Source organism: Perca fluviatilis, chromosome 23, assembly GCF_010015445.1.
Source record: "Perca fluviatilis chromosome 23, GENO_Pfluv_1.0, whole genome shotgun sequence".
NCBI lineage: Eukaryota > Metazoa > Chordata > Actinopteri > Perciformes > Percidae > Perca > Perca fluviatilis.
This window is the reverse complement of record NC_053134.1, coordinates 16,386,509-16,409,800: the sequence shown is the minus strand read 5'-3', so window position 1 is coordinate 16,409,800 and position 23,292 is coordinate 16,386,509. Positions and strand designations below refer to the sequence as shown.

Here is a 23,292-nt window from a genome sequence, read left to right as displayed (position 1 = left end):
GATTCGGTATTCGGCCGAACCCCAAAAATCTGGATTCGGTGCATCCCAAGTCTGTACAAAATTTGATGGCAAACTATCCAATAGTTGTTGAGATATTTCAGTCAGTAACAAAGTGACGGAACGACCAACCGACAGAGACAAACATTGCCATCCCCAGAGCTATGATGCTAGCACGGCTAAAAATAAAACTGTAAGCAGCTACACTAAGACAATTGGTAAAGTAAATTGTCTGACTTTCTGTCTGAACACTGAATCACACATTGGATAGTCTGCATATACTCTGCAGTTGAATTTTATAAAATGAAATTCAAAAGCTTCACAATGCAGAATGAACTGACTCGACAACTTTGGCCTCAAATGCCCCGCACCCTGCCTTCGTGCAGATGGGAAATTAAGTGCATGTCGGGCAAAAACAGAAAGGACGGACACAGATCGCCTTTTCATTCTCTTTGTACTCCGTCCTCTCTCTCTCGCTCTATCTCGCATACACGCTCAAAGAGAGGCAGCAGAGGCATCCTGCTGGGCCCATCTCATCCTGGCTGGCGAGCTGAGGGCTAATCCAGTTAGGTGACTTTCACAGTCCACCGATAAGCAGAAAGAAAACCTTGTAATGCACCAGCGCCTGACAATGAGCCAAGTCTCTGGCACGGTTAGCAGTCACAAGCTACAGTAGGCCCAGTCACACAAGAGCCGAATTTACCCCAACAGATCCTATATAACTTGACTTCATGCTGCATACGGCTACAATGGATTAGGAAGTTTTATAATAGTCTGAGCTATTAAAAGCTCTTATTACAAGAGCTTGAGAGTTGCCATTTCTTCTCCATGATGTAAAGAGGCTGATTCTTACACTGTAATTCAGTGTTTTGTGTATGTAGGGCAGTGGGCACCCATGTTTGAATTAATTAGGATCCTGATAATTAATTAAACAAATGCTTCTGATTTTTCATACATGTATTCCTTCGGTAAAGTTTTCCTTCCATAGTCCGTATTGGAATGAACCAGTTGAGAGCCAATTTGATTTAGATTCGGTTGTTCCTCATTAGGTGCTCTCTGTAACTTTCCACGCCATTTATCCAGCCATATGGAGACGGATTCCTATGCATTAGACATGAGACTTGCGCATGTTTTCCTGAACCCTAATTAGTGCTCTATTGTTGAAACCCCAACTGCCAATTAACAGCCACTCCTGAAAAACAGAGACACACATGCATGAGTCTCTTGCACACCCTCCCCTGCCACCAACTCTCCCTCCCTCACAGCTGCAGCGTGTTGATCACCCGAGCTAAGAGGACTAGTGTCCCCAAGCGGGACCTTATCTCCCTCTATCACCGCTTGCATTAACATAACATGAATGGCCGATTTCCCTCCCCTCTGGGCCCACACGGCGCTCGCTATTCCCTCTCCTGATATCGATGATTGCATTAGGAGCTGTGCGCTCACCCGACGAGGGGGTGGGGGGGGGGAGGGTAGTGAGCGACTGCCGTGTAAAATACTAGCTAAATTAACTGCCACGGTTGCCTCCCTCCCCTAGCAGAAAAACCTAATTCTACCCCAGAGGCCACGTGGAAAGACGAGAAAATGACAAGACAAGACAGTGAGGTGAACAGTAAGAGAGCACACAAGGACAGACCTACCAACTACATCTATCCCTTTGTCAAAAATACTCACTGGACCTCTGCAGTTCACACAAAATGAACAGAAAACACACACATAAGACACACATGTCCAGTTATCCATGGGTGACCTTGTTAGAGTTGAGTGGAGGTTACGATTAGGAGGAGGGAAGTGTTAGTATGTACTGAGAGAACAGAGTAAGGCAGTATGAAGTGTGTGTGTTTGATCTGAAAAAGCACCAAGCTCACATGGCAAAAAGCGCAACAGGATCATGTGTGAGCATGTTACAGTATGCCACAGTGTGTGTCCTGCTGGAAGGCCAGAGAAGGAGCCTGTATTGAACACAAAGAAGCTACCATGGTGCAAAGGGGCTGCTGGTGTTGGCATGGTACTGAGACAACGGGTCGGACCCCCATCTGGTCTCTGACACACAGACATACACACAGACACATTAACACACAAACACACACAGAAACCGCCAGCACAGAGGGAAGTGTCAAAATGGCTCCATGCCAGGCATCTAGCACAAATGAGTGTGTGTGTGTCTCTGTTTATGTGTGTGACCAGACAGTGAGAGACAACGTTGGCAAGCTGCCATTGTGAGATTTTCCTCGAAGACAGAACCACTAAGACACAATGGTTAAGGCCTCCGACTGCCTCTATCCCCCAAACCTGACCGAAAGATTGTAATCTGCTGATTTAGGAAACAAGATAAACTGTGAGAAAGAGTTTTATATTGGTTTGTTATTATATTATCTATTATTATTTGTATTCAGGATAAAAGCACATACAATTTATATTGTATGCTGACTTGCTGAAGCTGCTGTTTGATATCTTATATTGATATCAAGTATACAATATTTGTGGCAGATGTTTTAGCAACAAATAAAGTAGACTTAAAACGCACAACAGTATATGCTTTAAGTGGAACTTGATATCACACCACTGGACTCTAATTACCTATTTCAAGACTAAGTGCAGGTTGTGAATAGTCACAAAAACATCAACCTTCATTATAGTCAAACCTTTTACTTCACAGGAATGTGAAAGTATGACTTAAAAGGAGAAAAGAGAGAACATTTAAATATGCCTTACCAATACAAAAGTGCTTCTGATCCACTGATACATTATGTGTTTGTGCTTGTGTGTACATATGCGGCTCTTACTTGTTCAGAAACTCATCTTTCTCTCAAATAAACCACACCATTAAAGTTGCATGCTTTTAAAAAAATAAATAAAAATAGAACCTCTTTTTTAGTATGTGCTAGTATTCATATCATAGAGATAGCCCCAGACTCAATAGAAATAAAAGTGGAGCTACTTTATGCTGAAACTAAATAATGTAACAACAAATCCCATCAATGTCACCCTTGTTCTTCTGATGTGACCCTGTGGGGCGGAGAGCGAAAGTATCAAACACAAGCATGACTTATCAAAAGAAGTTTCAGTGTTGCCATGCTCATTTTTCAACCCACTCATTTCCCTTGCCTGACGAATCCACTTGTTTGTGACATGAAATGGAATTTCTTGGCTTTGAACTATGAAACCAGGGAGTTTAAACACAGTCTTGTATTTGGCCGACGCCCCATCAGGAGTATGTGGGCGTGTGTGTGTGTTGGTGTGCGTGTGCGTGCATGCATGCAAGGGACGTGTGCAGACTCCCAGGGTGATAGGCTCTTTTATGTGGACAGCATGGCCAGTTTTTTATGCCCACTTGTATGTGTCCAAGTGCACTTTAACAACCTGCTTCATTTAATCAATCCTAATGAATATAATTAGAGCAGTCTTGCTGACATCAGAAGGGGAGCCATTTGAAATGTCGCCCTGCAATCATCAATCCACCTCACTTACATTGCTATGGACTGTGCATCCAAAACAGATGAGCAAACATACAAACTATTTTAACATTTTGAATACTGGCGCGTGGTCAAAACATTTACAGTTTAGAGCCACAGAAATCAAAGTTGTGTGATGAAAATATATAACCTAGGTATTAGTGGTGGAAGAATTATTCAGATCCTTTGCTTAAGTAAAAGTTCTAAAAACGACACTGTAAAAAATACTCTTACAAGTAAAAGTCCTGCATTAAAAAAAGTTACTTAAGTAACAGTATGTAAGTATCATAAGGAAAATGTACTTAAAGTATTAAAAGTACTCAATTCAGAAAAATTCTTTCATTTTAGAAACTGGAAACGATCAAAACTGTTCTGATAATCAACTAAGTGTTAAATCAGCTAATCATGTCAGCTGCAGCAAAATGTCGGCCTGTATATTGTTAGGTAGTTTAATTTATATTACAACATGGTATTTTATAGACTGTGTTTTGTGTGCAAAAAATATTAATTTGTAAAGTAACCAAAGCTGTCAGATTAATGTAGTGGAGTAAAAAGTACAATATTTCCCTCTGAAATGTAGGGGAGTAGAAGTACAAAGTGGCATGAAAAGAAAAGACACAAGTAAAGTACAAGTACCTCAAATTTGTACTTAAGTACTGTACTTGAGTAAATGTACTTAATTACATTTCACCACTGCTAGGTATAATAATGAAGCAATTATCGTTACTAGTATACAAAGCTGATGCATTGTCCATCACTACCTGAGAGGCCGGTTCTCCCGTCCATCATAAATGTGGAAGAAGACTTCTAGCTCCTCCCCCAGATTGGTGCTCATTAGACTCTTCACGTGGACGAACAAGTGATGGGTGCTTGCGGGTGCAGAGGTCTCCTTCTTACGATGCCGATGTTCCATCTGCAGAGGAGAGGTGATCGGTATCAGCACAAATCGATTTCCTAATGGTATTCTGAGCAGGGACATTTTTATATATTGGAGTTAATCTGCATCCAAACCGAACCGCTAAATAAATGAACTATATACAATTGATTTAAACAATAAATATTATGCTGTTCTGATATAGGATTGAAGAGATGGATTTGGAAAGGTTAAAAAAACAAAATTAAAATCCATAAGCTCTAAAGCCTGAAAGATCTTCAAACGCAGGATCAAAGCTTATCAAATACAGTTAATACCAGGGCAAAAACAACATGTGGATACATCTCTTTTAATACTGGCCAATCACATTCAAGAGCTGCTGTATTTAGTGTTGAGTTTCCGAGTCAAAGATAAATAACATCCCTCTGAGACGCCTCACAGTTGGGAGGAGCTTTGTTGCAGATTTGCATATATATTTGAAGACTGAGGCTAAAATATAGATTTTGTTGATACAGATTGAGTTAATATAGCAGACTGGCAGTACCGGGGCTTCGATGTGAGAGTTTGAGCTGTATTGTCTGATGGTTTCACTTGTTTTAACCTTGGTGCCAAAGAAACAAATGGGACACAGGAAGCACATGATACTGTACATACAGATCTGCTCAAAAGCAAACACTTTGTACAGAAGTATTTATACTTGACAATACAAGGGCTTTCACAGAAATATATTACAGCCTGTTCGCGCAACACAAACATATGTATCATATAAAAGCACCAAAACACTTTCTCTACTCTCTTACTTATTTACCTCAAGCATTTATCTTTAAAGTAGGTTAATTATTTTCTTGACACAACGGTTTAATGTCTTTATGTTTGCTAAGAAACAGAAAACTAGTGAAGCAAAAACATCGCATGAATCAGTACAACGCATCAAAATCATTGGCATTTACAGCGTAGCACATATGCTTGTCGATATAAATCAATAGAGCTCAGTACGTATGACGCAGTAAATACCATCCACATCAACACGCACATTGCAGCTCTGTTTATTAGAGGTTCATCTTAATCTGCTATAATATCAAAAACAAAAACAAAAAAAACTACAAGGAAAAAACAAAAAAAAAAAAAAAAACACAAAAAAAAAAAAAAAACGATCGTACAAATACACGCCGCCACTGACACGTGCTCCACATTCACTTCTGTAGGATGTAAAGAGATGAGGAGGGGGGGCAAGACGAGGATGAGTAGGGAAGAAAAGGAAAAGAATAAAGAAACTGCAAGAGCAAAGTGCAGTAACAGCCACAGATAAGCATCGCTGAGAATCAAGAGTCAAACACACCAAGGAGGAATTGCTACCAATCACTTCCAACAGTATATTAATAGAGGAGATTCTATGTATAAAAAATGAAAAAAAGGATTCTTCTATCCTGTGAAGGTTTTGTTTTCTGCAGAAACAACCATGTTGGAACCCTGTTGTTGGTGTATTTAAAGGAATAGATAAAAAAATTTCAGAAATACGCTTATTTACTTTTTTGCCAAGAGTTACATGAGAAGATCGATTTCACTCTCTCCTCTCAAGCTTAGCTTAGCATAAAGATTGGAAACAGGGCGACAGTAGTCTCGCTTTGCCAGACGTTCCACCACGGCGCTGCGGAGGAGGAGGGTCTGACTAGTCCACACAGCATTCCGGGATGGGAGAAAAATGTGCTCTGGTTTATTGGCATTTCTTTAAACCAATCACAATCGTCATGGGCGGCGCTAAGTGCCACACGGAGCCGCTGCAAAACAGCTTCAGGAAGGAACTTGTTTTGGTGGAACTTGTGTACGTTCAAAGGTTGTTTTAGTCGTGCAACAGAAAACTCAGATTGGACAGATAGTCTAGCTAGCTGTCTGGATTTACCCTGCAGAGATCTGAGGACCAGTTAACCATAGTCCTCAGAAATCCATCGGAGTTTAGAATCCCCACGGCAATGGATATCTGGCCTAAATGAGTGAAATCCGGCGGAATTTCCGTCAGCAAAGGAGTAATCCCGGAAGTGGAACGTCGTGGATAGAGACTAGGGCAACAAAGCTAGCCTGGCTCTTTCCAATTAAACAAAATCCACCTACCAGCAACTCTAAAGCATTAATTCACATGTTATATCTTGTTTGTTTAATCCATACAAATACCTAAACAGCTTTTCTGTGAAGGTGTGATGCTTTTTCTTGATAACCTGCCATATGTTTAAAAACGCAAAGTCATGGAAAGAGATTTTTAAATCTTTTAGTGGAGCTTGGTGGGTTAAATACATAAACTGGGAATTAGCATTACCTTAAAAAACAACTTAAGGGGGTAAGAAAGTCCTAGAGGATAATAAAATAGAAAAACGGCTCTGCAAGGAGGCTGGTTGGGGTTGGGGATTGATTGATTTTGACTTGACATGCTCATATTCCCGATTCTGAATTTGATTATTCAATATAGTAAATTGCAGTGATTGAAAACATGGGCAAACTTTCTTTCAATTTGGCCTTTTTTTTCCAGAAATTATTACCGGTAAATATATTACTGGAATCACATGTTCCCAAATTTCTGGAAAGAATAAAGTAAAACCTGTACTACGCAAACTTGGAGGATATGAAAAATACAAATATGCTGTTTGGTCTCAACACTGAGTGCATTACCATATGATGATGATATTGCTTTGACCAAAACTAAAGGCAACAAAATGCTACCTCAGAGAAGAATTAAGTCTCTGAATGCTGAAATGTTTATGCCATAGTGAAATGTGAGTGAACAGGGACTGCCTAGAGGGTAAGAAATCAATCTAAAATGTATGATGTGCTTTGGAAAACAGTCGGCTGTACTCTAAATATAAACATATGAAAAACCAGACTTAAACATGCTTAAAAATGACACCACAAATTGTTTTACAAGTGCAATATCTGTCAAAATGATGAATATGTTTTGTTTCGTCTTGACTGTTGTGCACTATCGGAGATCCCAGAAGAAAACACGCTGGAGAAGGATCTAACAACAAGGCACGAACACAGCTTTTTAACAGATCACTTATTCTCTACACAACAGGGCAGAGCTGCTGGTTTTTGACGCAGAATGACTAGGTGTGGGAAGGCATAATTTATGCTGTGAGATTTTATTACGAGGTTATTTTCAGTGTGTCATTTAAGCTGCCCGACCGGAGCAGAGTGTGGTTATATGACAGCTTCAGCATGACTGGACACAAAGGATAGACATGACAGCCTGGCAGCCCTGCTGGCAACATACAATGCTGTGGTAAACAAGGACCAGAGAGATATCTCTGAACAGAGAGAGCATGACTTTGTCTGTGCTTTCCCAACCGTCTCATTATCGTTCACTCGGTAATGTTTTTCTAAACAGCATGAAGCAGCACCAGAGGAGGGACTGTCGGACGTCAGGATGCTTCTAAAAAAGAGGGGGGACTTCTAGTCTTTCTACAGCCCTCCATCAGAGCTGCCTTTCATCACTTACTTCCACATCACTATTTAAGCCTCCTACGCTTGTGGGAGGGAGACCAGTGTGACACAAGCAGGAAGCAAGAGATACGAGTATCACTTTAGTACTTTAGTACTTAATACCACATGTCCAGGGCCAGGCCTGAGCTATCCATCACTGCTGTCTGATCTGCTACGGTTAATGAACACATCGCTCTGGGATCTAAACTCTGGTCTGCTCCGCTCACGCTCTGTACGGGACCCACACTCCAGGGAAAAAGCAGCTGTTTTGCCTTTGCACTACAGACAGCTTTAACAACTAAACCGACTTAGCATGAGACTGGGGAGCCAATTAGGGATTCAATGAAGCTTTTCTCACAATAAAGCTACTACCAAATAAAACGCTTCAAAGGTCGTCAAGTCAAATAAGTTGACTCAAAATCAGGCCTCCAATCTCCTCAGACAAACTTCCTACAATGAAAGAGGAATGATATCACTAGGATATGTCCTCTAAGCACTGACCCTTTAGATCGATTTCACATTGCTTTGACCAATTGAGCATTTTTAAAGTTAACACCAAACAAATTGAAATACCTAAAGCTAGCCATTTGGCTTATGAAGCTTGTTGGTAGTGAAACACACAGCATGGTAGGAAGTACTACATTTATCTTGTAGACTGAATTCAGAGGGAAAACATTACCTATTGCCTATTTATACAGTACATCCAGCAGACACAGAGCAACATTAGCATTTAGCTTTGGCTGGAAACAAGGTTGATGTGAGCGTTGACAGTGAACCAAAGTAGTAAAGTTGCAGGCCGTATAACATAAACAATGAGCTAAAAGATGCTAAAATGCTAAGTAGCGCTCAGATGATCTACAGATGGGTAAAAATTCACTGTGGGTTAGTCACTGTAAGTCATGCCTTTCACAATACACATAACCATTTGATCTATTGTCAATATAATTATTGATTATTGTAGCTTTAAATATTATTATCATAATAAATCAATCTACAATTTTAAAATGGCCACAAATCTTGGCACAGGTCTTTTGGAAAAAAAATCTTAATGAGACGAATGTATATATTCTTTTTTTTTTATCAAATAGCATACCTATATTTCATTTTGGAATCAAACTAATCATATATAGTCTATGACATGTCCTTTATAAAATATATATCAATGCACTAAATGTCTTTCATTTATCCTTATCATTATCCTGTTTATTTCGCACTGGGCAAATATCACATAATTCCATGACACAATGTAGCAGTCAGGCTACATTTTCCCACAGTAACAACACACACACACACACACACACACACACACACACACACACACACACAAAGGTAATCCCCATCTCAATTTAATTACACCACAGCAGCATAGCACAAGACCGAAACAAAGAAGCTGTTCTCATAAACAAAGATCTCACTGAAAAATATTGATGTAATTTGAGTTCATTGTGATGGTGTGTTGTCCCTTGGAGTTCGCAAGTGTTTTTGTATGTGGATGGCGGCATTGAACTCCAGTCCCTTTATCTTGTCTCAGTATAGGGGAATTGCAGTCATTTGCTCATTTTGTACGCCATTTAATAGAGGTGCATTAAGCTTTCATCCTGCTATGCCTGCTTTTGTTTTGACTAACAAAAAAGAAACAGATGGATTAAGAGCTTCGATTACTGCTGTGAAGGGAAAGCCGTCACAGTGTGTGTGTTTGATACAATTCTCCCCGCACTGTATCAGGGCAGAGGAGTGGTTGCCACGGTAACAGCGGTTGGGGCTTGGAGAAAATGGGAAGGGGAAGCACGGAGCAAACAATCAGGAAAAGGAAGGAGAGTATGAGCAAGAGAGAGGCATGGAAACAGTTGGAAGAGGGAGAGATTCAGAATTTTGACTTCATATTTCTACATGCCCTGATGCCAGTAGCCCACTCAGTGGCTTACACTAAAACTGAATTAGTTGTGTATTAATAACACTGTGAAAAATGCAAATCACACACACACACACACACACACACACACACACACACACACACACGTATAGCATAGTCCAATCTACAGATACTTGTTCTTCTAATCACCTGCACTGCACCACTCTGCTCTCTTAATGACGTATAAGTTTGAGAACAAAGCAGTTCAATATTGCGTGGAGGATTGGAAGACCACTCACCAGTCTGTAAAGCTCTGTGACGCTGATTTCATCAGGGTCCACCATGCTGAACTCTCGCCTCGGGACCAGGTCCAGGCAGAGTTGTCTGTAACACAAAGATTCATACAGTGTACATGCAATGAGGAAGTGAATTACATATAGATCAGACACATATTACAATGATAGTTCATTCATATCCTAGTCTGTGACGAGCAAAACAGATAAGGTTGACTAAATTGAGCATCAACCACAAAGTGAACAACCGCACAGCATATAGACCCACAAGTGCACAGACACACACCAGTGCTGTCAGATGTCATTTAAATAAACTTGACAGATCGTCCTCTTCTCTAAAGAACATATGAAACAAAAATGTCCTCTCCTTTTAGGCCCCTACTATGCCCGCTGTCATCTTAATCTCTTTTCATCTTATCCTTCTTCCTCCAACTGCTCCCCTCTATCTCACTCTCTCTCCATCCTATAACCCTCTACGTTACTTCATGGTTTCCACAAATAACTCTACCTCTCACTTTCTCTCTCCTTTTCTTCTTCCTACCCTCCTCTAGGCAGGCCTTTTTCAGTGGACCAAAGAGTGTGTCTCCTTGTCAGCAATAAAAGAGACAGGCTTGGTCAACCATACAACAGCCCACAGCGCGGGACTGTCCACCCATCTCCTCACTAAGGGCGCGTGCGTGCATGCGTGCGTGCGTGCATGTGTGTGTGTTTGAGGATGGCCCACAGCAGGGGAATGAAGGAGAGTGAAGGGTAAGGTCAGACATAAATAGAGAATGACAGAAGTTGGGAGATTTTTTTTTTATTTTACCCCCATGGCATGGAGAGGAAAGAGAGAAGAGAGAGGGAGGATGGAGAGAGCGCTGTCTGCATGAGGGGCAAAGAGACTTGATTGAGTGAGGAGTGTGTGCCTGCAGGGATGGTAGGTAACAACAAAAGACAGAGGAGCAAGGACAGAAGAAAGAGTAAAGAGAGAGCTAGAGTCTGCAAAAGAAGGCAAGACGAGTTAGAGAGTTGCAGAAGGCTCTAGCTTGGAAGACAGAATAAAGAAGTAACTGAATCAGATATTCTGTATTGTGATCAATTTCCTATTTGTCCGAAAATATGTGAAGAAATGTGAGATTCATTTTCCATTCTAATCTTTTCTTCAAGTGTTTGTGAATTTTAAATAATGTTCGATGAACCAACTTGTTATTAGACCACACTGGGCTGATTCATAACCATTTCCCAACTTTAAGCTAGGTTTTCTGATTCATTTTCCGAGTTTTAACTCTCTGCAGGTTATCCCTCACAGTGAATATAAAGTTTTATTTATGTTATTCATTTATTAGACAGAGGATACAGGGTAATAATGTGGTTATGCAGATGTGAGCAGGGACTGGGAATGAGTCATCGATGGTGCATTCAAAGAAACTCAGGCACTCAAGATTTTTGAGCCAGTTGTTAGAAAATCACACCTCTAGCCTTTTGCCACCTCATACTGTAGTACATGTACTAAGGAGCCCCAGGAACTAGCAATCAACTGTTCCAATACACCAGATCCTTATACTGACCTTATGAAGCGGCTCAAATATCGGCCATTGCGTGACTGGTCTACATTAAACAACAACTTTGTCAATGTTATTGTAAAATTCAGAGTTTCTGCTATTCATCCCAGATAGAGACTTTTTTGGTTCCAGGAACTATGGCATTAAAACTAAAGTTTTGGTCCTTGGTTTCTCCAGTCTCACCGGTAGTTTCCTGAGTTATTAAAATAGTTCCTGGGTTCCTTGAGAAATTCCTGCCATGGATACAGGCGGATGGAAGATAAATAAACAAACAGCCTATATAAAGGATGCAAAAAAGGGTTGACATGGTTATGGTAGTGCTTTGCATTACAAACTGCAGTTCAGAAACCAACTTTCAAATCCCTGATGTCAGATGTTTTTATTGAATGCACCAAAAGAGAAAGGCTTAAAATGGTTCTGGTTCACAACTGTATTACCATGCAATTAAACACACCTTTCCCTGTGATGGACTGCTGCTCTCAAGTAAGCCTCTAGTTACTGGTATTTTCATTTTCATACACTACTATAAAGTGAATGGAAACTGATGGCTGAAAGAATGTAGAGGGCAGAAAAAAAAAAACTAGTAGTAAAGTTTAACTGATGAATGATTTATGACCTAAAACATAGAAAAACAAACATAACAACATAGATGTGGTTCTTTGAGATGGAAAAAAATAAACTCACTCGTTGCCCCAGTCCAATCTGGCTGTGATGTGCTGCTTGACGTCCCTCATGCGGTCATGGGTGAGATGGCCCACCAGCACCTGCCTCCTCAGGTCCAGGATTTCATTCATCACGTGCCAAAGTCGGTGGAACAAATCCCCTTCATTCTTCTGCAGAAATAGGAAACGGTAGGAGGAACGGAGAAGCAAAGAACGAGTGGAGAAGCACAGTGAGTCAGTCAAAAGCGGTGATTGAAAGGGAAATTTGCCAGAAGGAAACATGAAATGAGGGTGACAGACAGAGGGAAAGACACAGATAAGAAGATGAAAATATACAGTTGCTTCGAGCCACCCATAAACATAAGTGGAAACAAAGTGACGGCATACACATTAGAGAGTCATTGAGAGGAACAGAGCTACCCACAAAGAGAAGCAGAGAGAGGGACTTAAATGGATTTGTGCAAATTAGCTCCAGTGTCCTGCTGCTTTTTTGCCGCAAATGTATGCACTTTGATCTGCAAGTATTCATCAGCTCAATTTAATCAGCACCCCAGATAGCTTAATAGGCCACAAACACAATCAATCCAACTAATGAATGTGTATGAAAAAGATTTGACTGTTTGCGGCTTATGAATTACCCAGGGCCAAATAAATTCCCTTCGTGAGAAACCTAAAGAAGGCAGCTTCGCTTAGGCGGTAGTGCTATTCAAAATCAATGCAAGGGTGTGTGTGTGTGTGTGTGTGTGTGTGTGTGTGTGTGTGTGTGTGTGTGTGTGTGTGTGTGTGTGTGTGTGTGTGGATACTTACCACATAGAGTTGTTTCCACATGGCACCCCAGTCTCGCAACGTCGATGTCATCTCTGTGATGACGGAGTCTTCAACAGGGATGACTGTCTCAAATTGCCTACAAACATACACAAATAGAGTTCAAACCTCTACCACGACACACAGGGATGGGAGGGGAGGGAAAAAAAGTGGCATTACTTACCCTTTATTCTTAACGTGGGCATTCTTCAAGTGGATGTAGCTGGATGGGAAGATCCCCTTTGAGCAAAAGATAAACAGGTTAATGAGAAGTCCTTAAAATGCTCAGCAAGTCATTCTGTCAGCATGTGGCTAATATGATGCACATGTCAATACAGTGCTAAGTGTGTTTATGGGTTAAAAGAAGGAGAGCGGAGGGAGAGAGTAGTAGACACAGAGATAAAAGCGAGTAGCATTGGGATTTAAGAGACAAAAAAAAAGATGAAACGTGTGTGTATGTGTGTTTGACGCTAATAAACCGCAAGTTGCTCCCTATTGACTTGGGGAGATCAAAGCAGAACTTATGTTTAAGTATCTGAGGATAAATGCAACACACTCGCACAGACAGAGACTCTGAACACACACCTACAGTAACGCTTGACTCCCAACTTGGTTTAGGTTATCGCATGTTCTCCTGCACAAGAGCTTTTAAAAGCCACATCTATTACTGTCAGTTTGGGCTTTTATTTTCAAACTATAAGCAAAGACTTAATAGTGTCAAACTATAAGCAAAGACTTAATAGTGTCAAATCATGTTGTATTTTAGATACAGCTAGAGCTGTCATCAACTTGAATTTTTACATTTTTTTGGTCCAACAATTTGTGTTGTATTTTTATTGTGTTGTGTTGTGTGTCGGGCCTTTAACACTTAATGGATACAGTGACAGCAGCTAAACACATGTGGCTTATGTTACCAACATGCTGATCATCACACAAGAGTTAATTTGCCACCGAGAGTTGTCATCTCAGCTGGTGAAAGTGCTAGTTGAGGCTAACAACGATAAGCCTGGGGGACACTTTTAATATTTGAATGAGGGTACAAATGAGTTATAGGCAACCTGAAGACGAGCAAAACATACACACCCACACGCTCACCTTGATATTTGGATTCTTCAGGATGAATCCTCGGAACCAGCCTGCAGAGACAAAGCACCATGTTCATTTCCAACACATCACTATGAATAATACACCATTATATCTGGCTTGGACTGCTGGACACACAAGGAGAGAAGGTGGAGATATATGGGATACTATACTTTTAATAGTAGAAGGTGTGTGTGTGTGTGTGTGTGTGTGTGTGTGTGTGTGTGTGTGTGTGTGTGTGTGTGTGTGTGTGTGTGTGTGTGTGTGTGTGTGTGTGTGTGTGTGTGTGTTTTAATGACAATGATCAAATCCTTCTGACGGCTGTATGTACATATAAGCCTAACAAGCCTACTAGACATTTACTTTTATTCCACTTCCATGTGATGTGAAAGGGGACTGAGACATAAACGGATTGCCGACTGGGTATCTCACCGCCAACTGAATGCTCGCCACCGCCAACTCGATTTTTGTCATAGAAGCACTCAAGTGCATTGCGGTACAAAGTAACTTGTTGGTTGTTGTTTTTTAGCAAACTGTGTTTGCACTGACAACAGGCTAATGCACAGAAGTGTGAAGAAACAAAGCCACTAAAGACCCCGTTAACCTCACTATGACTATTTCATAGTAACTGTGAAACAAAAAAAGCAGAGACAGAAAAAAAAGGTGAAGAAGCTGTGGCTTGCATACATTCACACTCTTCGCACGCCAGTACACACTTCAATCTGGGCTCAAGCCAAATTGAGAATGTGCTTGATGATTTTGCAAATCCCAGTACTGATAGAAACAATCTAATACATTTATATCTTATATATATATATATATATATATCTATATATTTATATAAGCTTTGAGCTGACGCTCTTTTCTAGACTGACGGTTTAAGCTCATCCCAATTTTGCAGTCATTGTAAGTCCCTCTAGATAAGAGCATTAGCTAAATAGCTCAAATGTAAATGCATTAGATTATTATAATCACTGTTGGGGGTCGCTAGAGCATCTGTGACTTAGGTAGTATTTTCTCCCTGATTTGTTTCAGGCATGTATGGTCAGAATAGTATTACATCATTTGTCTGGGTCCGCACTGTGGAGCACGTGCAAGTACTTCCCAGATGAGTCATTTTTCCAGTAGCTGAGGTCAAGTACTGTGGTAGATTTCTGCGAAAGGATATACCAGTGAAGGGCAGCAAGACATCTGTAAGGAAGTGATAACTGATCAATGTTTTCAATCAGTGATTCCCAACCAGGGGTACTTGTGCATTTGCCAGGGAGTATGTAAAGATTGAAGTAGCTCAGCTAATTTGAAAAAAATAGGATGCTGATCTTTTGAAAATGGTCAACAAGTAAGCTCCCTGCTACAATAGGCTGACTGTACAGTTCACACCTCAACCAACCTGAAACAGTTGTGACAACTGAACCCCTCATGTGATTTAGAAAGCGAAAAACCTAGTTAACAATTGAGCAAATAAATGAACAAACTAACATCCACCTTTAAAATCCTTTGAAATTAACACATTTGGAACATGAAACATTAGGTGGCATCTATGAAGGGGTTCTTGAGCTCATCTGATTGGGCTGTGGAGGTACATTAGACAAAACAGGTTAGAAACGCCTGTTTTACATCACACTTAACTGTGAAAATGTATTACCTGCTGTCAGGAACAAAAAGTTCAAGAAAGAGCCATGGACGTGCCAAGTCACAAATCAATAACTGAAGCAGTGCCTTAACAGACAGGAGCCACATGTCAGCAAAGACACTTTCACATGATAAGCTCCTGTGTTTTGAAGTGTCAACAGTATCAACATGAGGCAGACCCATTAGTCTGTCTCCTCTGCTGTCAGCAGCCCGTCTCTCAGCCTCTGCTTGCTGGCAGGATTTTGATTTTGTTCCTCCCTTCTGGGCCAAGCATTCCGCTGGCTGTGCTATTGTCTACTTCCTCTGGGCCTTTTACCGCTATGTCACAACCCTCTGACTGGCTGGCTGCACGACTGACTGCTCGACTAGCTGACTGGCTGACTCTCTCGGTGCGAGTGTGTCTCCCAACAGGAAGTGAGACAGAAGGGTGTCAAGAGCTCTGGAAGAGGGAGGTGTGTATGTGTTTGTGCATGGCTGCTTATTTGTGCTCAGGTGTGCATGAGAATGTGGCTTTGCTGTGGTTAGGTGATTACATATCATTCTGGAAATTAAAAAAGAAAGGACAGAGAAAGAGGGAAAGAGAATACAGAGCAAAAGATGGAGACATAACAGACGGCAAAAGAGAAAGCATAGAAGAGAAAGCAAGTAGAGGAGAAAAACAGACTCAGCGTGGGCAGGAAGGCGGGAAATACAGCCAGTTCTGTGGTGCAGGAAACAGTAGCAAACATGAATTTCCACAGGCATTCATCATCACAGACATGATGCTACTCATTTGGTGTGCACACTGCACCACGATATCACTTAAAAAGATATAAGAGAAGTGTCATATACCCAAGGTTAACTTTTTGTATTTGATCAACTGTGCAAGTAATGGGTCTGTTTCTGGGCCTGTTTGTGGTTGCCTGCAGAAATCTGTGGATCAATGGGAGTGTGTGTGCATGTGCACATGCAGCTCAGTCAGTGTGTGCATGCCTTTACCAATTATTCGAGATATTATTAAATTTTTTTATTTAATGTTTATTTGGCAGGGACAAATGCATAGAACATTGCTTTATAAAGAATACAAAGTAGATGCCATGCATACAGGTTTATAGCCATGACTAATTTTCAACCCCTGTCCCTGGTTAGGCTTTTAAAATTAAAACAGAAATTATAAAGTATTAATATAAAATGTGTAACTATTAAAATACATACAATAAATACATCCCATACATGAAATAAAATATGAACTTAAATGAATTTAAAAATCACTATAAAACAGAGTTTAGTCACATTTAACAATACAAGAACACAAAAGTATGCATATGTCTATGCATGCTAGCATATGCAACATTATGTTTGTATGAATTGTCTTATATCTTGTATAGTCAGTGTTCACAGAGTTGTTTCAGTTTCAGCCATTGCTTTAAATGTGTATTAAAAACCTTGAGTTCTGTCAATGTTTTAATTTCTAATGGTAAAGGGTTCCACAATTTTATGCCTCTTACTGAAAATGATGTCTGACCAAATGTTCTACGTTTTGCCGCTATACAGTTACCACTTATTGTGCCTCTAGTTCTTATTCCGCTCTTTTGTTTCACTACTAGTTGACAAAATATTTCTGGTGCAAGGTTATTCACACCAAATCCAAGAGTATAACAGCTTTCACATGCATTCACTTGATCTGTAGGCCTATATTTAATATTAATAAAAAGAGGAAGTGTTCCCTAATATATTTGTAAGCTTGTAAGTGCATGTTTTCACTTCACTACTCATGCGCAAGCAATTGCTTTCCTTACATGTACTATTGGGTTTAATTTTCCTATTTTTGTTTCTTACAGAAAGCATCTTATTAATTAAATTAATTAAGTAAAATACACATACATACTAAGTGTGTACCGTGTGCACTGTACTGTACCTTCACATTTCTCCAGGATCTGCACCGTGTCTCCGATTTCCAGCGGGAGGCCATGCTGGACAGTCCCTCGGAAACTGACCAGCACTGCAAGAAAAAGAGGTACAAAACACCCACATGAGTTATTTTAACATTTGAGTTTAGTTATGCAGAGTGAGGAAAAGGTCCGAAGACATAAGCAGAGCGATTCAAACAAAACCTTTCTGGAAAATAACAGAGAGAGAGGAGGTGCAATCAATAATCTGTGTAGGTGAAATAAAATCAAAGCTTATATAAAGAATAAGATATCTCTGTTGTGTTTCTGCACAAACTCATACACCAAACAAACTTACATAAATATATTTTGTGCCATACAGAATATATGAAGTTGAATTTGTATTCAAAAACTATCATTTGAAGACTGAACCTTTCAAACAAGTGCAACCATAAAGAGAAAGACCGAAAACATTAACTTTTGGAAGGTCTGGAAGGACTGTTACAGCAATCTGACCATGGGCACGTGTTCAGTAACACCACCCACTCAGTCCTGAACACTCAGGGGTCATAAATCATGCAGCGATAGAAGGACATGCCTGTTTTTGATTCACCTTGGACTACTGTAGTGATTCTTTTCCTACTGAGAGACGCACAGGTGGTAAAATAACATCTCTACCACGTTCTACAGACCTAAAAAGGCCAATTACTGAAACCATGTTTATATGATGAAAGCTATGAGAGTTGACCCAGGTCATGCTCCAGGAGTCAAATATACAGACATGTCAAGTTCTTACACATTTTCTATTTTCCAAATCAAATCAAAATAGATAAGGGAGCAGATATAGCGATGGACTTAAAGGGCATGTTTTTAAAGTCTGAAAAAATAACCTTTGGTGATGTGGTCAGGGTTCTCTGGGTTTGGGCTTGAAGATTAAATCATTTGTAACAGAAAGCCTGTGATACAAACTGTGGGAGTGAGGTTGCAAGACATGGCTATTTACCAGGCTTGGTGGATCTGATAAAGGAAACTAATAGAGTTGCATTTGGGGAAGTTTTGGGGGTTTTGAAGCTTGACCCACACTAGGGACTAAAAGACAGGATATCTCTGCAACACCATTCTCAACATCATTCTTCCATTCCATTTATTTTCGTAATCTGTTTCCTGTGAGTCCCATAAAAGTGCAATACTAAAATCGCTGAGAGAGTATCCCTTTAAGGAAAAGTAAGGAAGCAGAGAGAGAGAAATTATGCATGTAACAGATGGAGGTGTGTAAAAAAAGGGCCAAGTTTAAATTCAAGCAAAGCAAGCACAGAGTTTAAAATACTGTTATACCATAGAGAAATACTTGTATGATATCATGTGAGTTTGGATACTGTTAAGAATTTAGTTTGTACATGTTTTGAAACAATATTGAGGCAAAGCCTGACATATAAAAGTAGAATAAGTAAGGACAACCTTCTTACTTACAAAAAGATACTGATGGTCCATTAGCAGTAAACGGTACTTTGCTTTAAGAGTGTAATAGCCATCAGAAGTGAGTGTCATTTGACAGCTCTTCAACCAGCTCTTTAAAACAGAGCTGTGTCCCGCTGACTCACTCACTGCAGAAGCCTGACACACACCCACACCCACACACTTAAATCTGCATGTACTGCACACACATGTCAACCACTACACATGGATGTTCATATAGAAACAGAAACGCAAACGCTGACAGATCCATCCACACACACAAACTGTAGAAATGTCTTCTCATACTCTTACACAGGCAGCAAATTCACACAAGTAGCCCATTCAAACGGCGATGTATGCAAGCACACACAGACATGCATTCACACATGGACACACACACACGCAGAGGAAAAAGACAGCTTCACTGGGACTTGGAGTGGAAACGTATAACTAAATAACTCCCTGCCATGCAGAACTGAGAGGGATCCCACTACAAATAGTGTTTAGAGAGAATTTTTAGAGAGCCTTCGGGGACTCGTCCAGTGTCCCTGAACGCAGGGATTATATTTAATCCAGGCCAATTTAAAGACACAGCGAGTTTCACCCCGAGCACAAGAATTGTGGACACACAAGTATAATGGTTCATGGACTGCTGAACACATATGGGCGCTGAACGTGAGAACGTGAGAACACACTCATTTAACGTTCAGTGAATCCAAAAAAATCACAAAGATCTATTTAAAAAGACATTTTGAAGCGCAAATATTATCAAGTATAGAGGAATTCTGGTGCACATCATCATATTCATCCCTATTTTTCATTCACTTTCTATAGCACAACCATTTACATTTACTGTAGCGGCATCTTGCATCAGTAATAGAACTTTTTGATGCGTTGGGAATTAAAGTTTAAAAATCTATTTAAATAGCCCCACCTTCTAAAAAATGTGGGTGTTTTTTAATGAAAATTGGCAAAAACAAAAAAGATTAACTTTATGAATAAACTACGCTGCACACAGAAATATCAGCAACAAATCAGAGGTTGACTGCCAGAGGTGTTTTTTTTTTCCCCCGGCAGAGTAGCCCACTATCCAAGAGAGGATTCAGTTGAATTACCTTTCCACCCACTCTCTCATGTTGACATTGAGATCAAGTCTGCTGATGAAATCAAACAGCAGCTAGACACTCTGTGCTGTCTGTAACTCTGTGTGTGTGTGTGTGTGTGTGTGTGTGTGTAACTCTGTGTGTGTGTGTGTGTGTGTGTGTGTTAGTCTGTGTCTTTCTGCATTTTATGCTGAAGCTTCGCCAACTTCTTGTTATCCCTCGAGCTGCAGACACACTATCTTTACAAGGGATTTGTCACAAGGGCACAATCTGACTTTGTAATTCATTCAAAGACCAACCGCTTGGTGCACACACATAGAGAAATGCAAAACTTGCCTACTTTTTGTACTTTCAAAGCCCAATCACTCACGCACACACAGAGGCAATCACAGCAAACACACTCACACTCACAAAGTGTGCCCAATGCATGAATTATCCAAGTGACTCTCCCAGCTGCAGTCAACTAAATTATTCAGTTCAAGTCATTCAAGTCGCCTTTTTTTCTGCTGTGAAATGAAAGCTTCCTGCCTGTCAATCCAAAAGCCAGCTGCTGTCTGTCCGTCTGTCTGTCTCTAACTGCCTGTCATCCGCCTGCCTCAGGCGATCTGTCTGTCAACTCTCGGGCTGGCTAACCGCCAAATGATGCACTGGACACAGGAAAGGTGCTTATACTTGAGGGAATTGATTTGATGTTGTGTTGACCCATTTGCTGGGAATTGCGGGATGTGTACTATTATGACCGAAAAAGAGAACAGCGAGTACACATGGAGAGAAAGATGCCACACAGCTGACCAGGAAATCCTATAAACGGACCAACGCATACACATACCGCACACACAAACATAGCATGCTTAAGTGAATGCCACTGGTGCATAAATATCAAATTGCATAAGCAAAACAAAAGCAGACATGCTGATGCTCAGATATGACATGAACACACACAAACATTGCCGGTCTATTGAACTTGTTAGACCCAGTTTCCAGATGGAGTCCAATGACCAATATTTCAGCCACCAAAAGGCAAACTCTGATCCTTTCTGACACACCAAAACACTCTGATTCTATGTGACAACGGCTAACTGGGTCATGGCGAGGACGCTGCTATTCTTGAGCAGACTATCGTCCCAAACTAGACATTACACAAAGATGGCAATCTGGAAGAACCATGTACACATGGATAAACAAAAAGAAACACAACAACAGAGTGACACAGATTGATGCAGGGAAAAACAACATACTATATAGTCAACCTTCTCAAGAGAAAACAAGAGAAGTGAGGGAATCAAAACTGACAAATGCATCAACAGAGGAACAGAGAGCAAAATATTGAGTCAAAAACCCAATTCAGAGGGTCTCTGGTGGAGAGCTGGTGGTTTAACACTGATGCAGTGTGTCACTGGGTCTTCATGGGGCTAACATGGCAGCACCCATCTCCGTCACAACGTCTCTTTGGACGGAAGGTGAAAAGCTCAACATTATATTCACTAACAATAGTGTAGCGTATAATAGTGACGTTAAAATCATTCTTTGTCAAGTACTCACCCCATTTTTAAATAACAATGACTTACTGTATATACAATTCGACTTTGATCACAACAGTGAAAAAGTCAATGCAGTGGGAAGAAAGCAAGGAAACACCAGAGTAGGACCTCCTCCTGCAGCTCTCCCTCTCCACTGTCTGTCGCATGGACATATGCATGCGCAGAACAGCCAATTGGAACGCTCTCTCTGAAATGACATGTGATTGGCCAGTCTCCCGTCACAGGCTCGATTTTCTAAAGCCTAAAAACAAGAGCCAGAAGGAGATGTAGAAGTCTAGTTTTCTCTCAGAGGCCCTCTTTGCAAAGGCCCAGATGTTAGCCTCCATACTAAACAATCAAAACAATGCCAGCATGAAGCGATGCGGTGATATCGGACATTACGTAACGTGATTTATGGATTCGTCAAAATGGATTAATTGTACAAAGACACTGTAATTCCAAGGTTGATTAAAAAACCTCTTAAAAAAAAAAAAAAAAAAAAACGAACTACGATCGCATAGAAGAACTCTTTAAATGTCTATTCTTCTAATCAAAACAAAGTAAGTCTTTACACTGTACTGATCTGGAGATATTGAATATGACATAAAACGTGTAATCTGGGGTCGTATACGACATCGTCGACACCAGGGGTTTAACTGACAGCGATTGTGTCCACATGGGGTCTTGAAGTCAGAGGTTGCATTTCGATCCCTTTAATGTGCGCCCAACTCGCCTTAATCCATGAGGACTTCATGTGTGTTGGTAGTTTGCAAGTGCATTCTGCTCAGCAAGTCGAGATCCCTAGAAAGCCTACCGGCTCGGATTAGGTTTTAGACTGCTACTTGGAGTCAAGGCCTGTCATTTGGTTTGCTCATCACTCTGTCTAAGCCCTTTAGAAGAGCAAACCCTTCCACAGGCCCAGAGTACGCAGAACACTACCCCTCCTTCAAAAAAAGAGACGACTGAATGAGGTAGGAATACTGCCAGTGATCAAAGCTTAATATTATGTTGCTGTTAGACTCAATTTTTTTTACATAAAAGTTAAAAAAAACTTTAAAGACGCATGAAGACAACACAGCGTTTTTTTGCACAAAACAACATGGCAAATTTAATTCAAAGCGCTCATTAATGTGCTTTTTAACTTCATTAGTTTGATCCTCCCTTCTCTCCAACTGATCTGACAATGATTCACGTGCATAATCCCCTCCCACATGTTAATTAGATAGCATTTATTTCATTAATATGCTAATTAGACAACACAGCAACTGATGGTGCTGCACTGGCCTCCATTGCTGCCAAAAGTAAGGATCATGAATATCTAATTTGTGCGTGGGAATATACGTGTGAGCATTATGAAACATGTACAGACATACATGCAAACACAGATTTGTAAGATAAAAAAAAAAAAACTGTTTAATGAGTTGATTCCGAAGAAGAGTGATATCCAGAATGAGGAAGCAATGCTCGTTTCCATCCTGTTTCTTACACATTTACGAGGTGAACACTCTAAAGAGCACCTAATACACAGAACTGAAAGTTACCTACACTAATAAACCTCTTCACTTCCTCATGCTTCACATTCTGAGTTCTGCACGTCCACCATCCAAAAGCATAACACTGTCAGAACAGCATTTGCCAAACCAAAAGTGCTCTTTATTCCAGCAATGTGACTAAAACAT

General features: G+C 40.5%; 1 protein-coding gene across 5 annotated transcripts in view; it reads right to left on the bottom strand.

The window, feature by feature from the left end:
* The window catches only part of dock4b (dedicator of cytokinesis 4b), a 114,882-nt gene that overhangs the window by 63,873 nt on the left and 27,717 nt on the right, over positions 1-23,292 (bottom strand). For all 5 annotated transcript variants that reach the window (XM_039791595.1, XM_039791596.1, XM_039791593.1 and 2 more), the window contains exons 2-8: positions 17,565-17,648; positions 14,048-14,088; positions 13,137-13,192; positions 12,956-13,052; positions 12,171-12,319; positions 9,949-10,033; positions 4,214-4,365 (exon numbers count right to left, since the gene is read on the bottom strand). In XM_039791595.1, the coding sequence (XP_039647529.1) occupies positions 4,214-4,365; positions 9,949-10,033; positions 12,171-12,319; positions 12,956-13,052; positions 13,137-13,192; positions 14,048-14,088; positions 17,565-17,648 (664 nt within the window). The remainder of the gene's footprint in view (positions 1-4,213; positions 4,366-9,948; positions 10,034-12,170; positions 12,320-12,955; positions 13,053-13,136; positions 13,193-14,047; positions 14,089-17,564; positions 17,649-23,292) is intronic.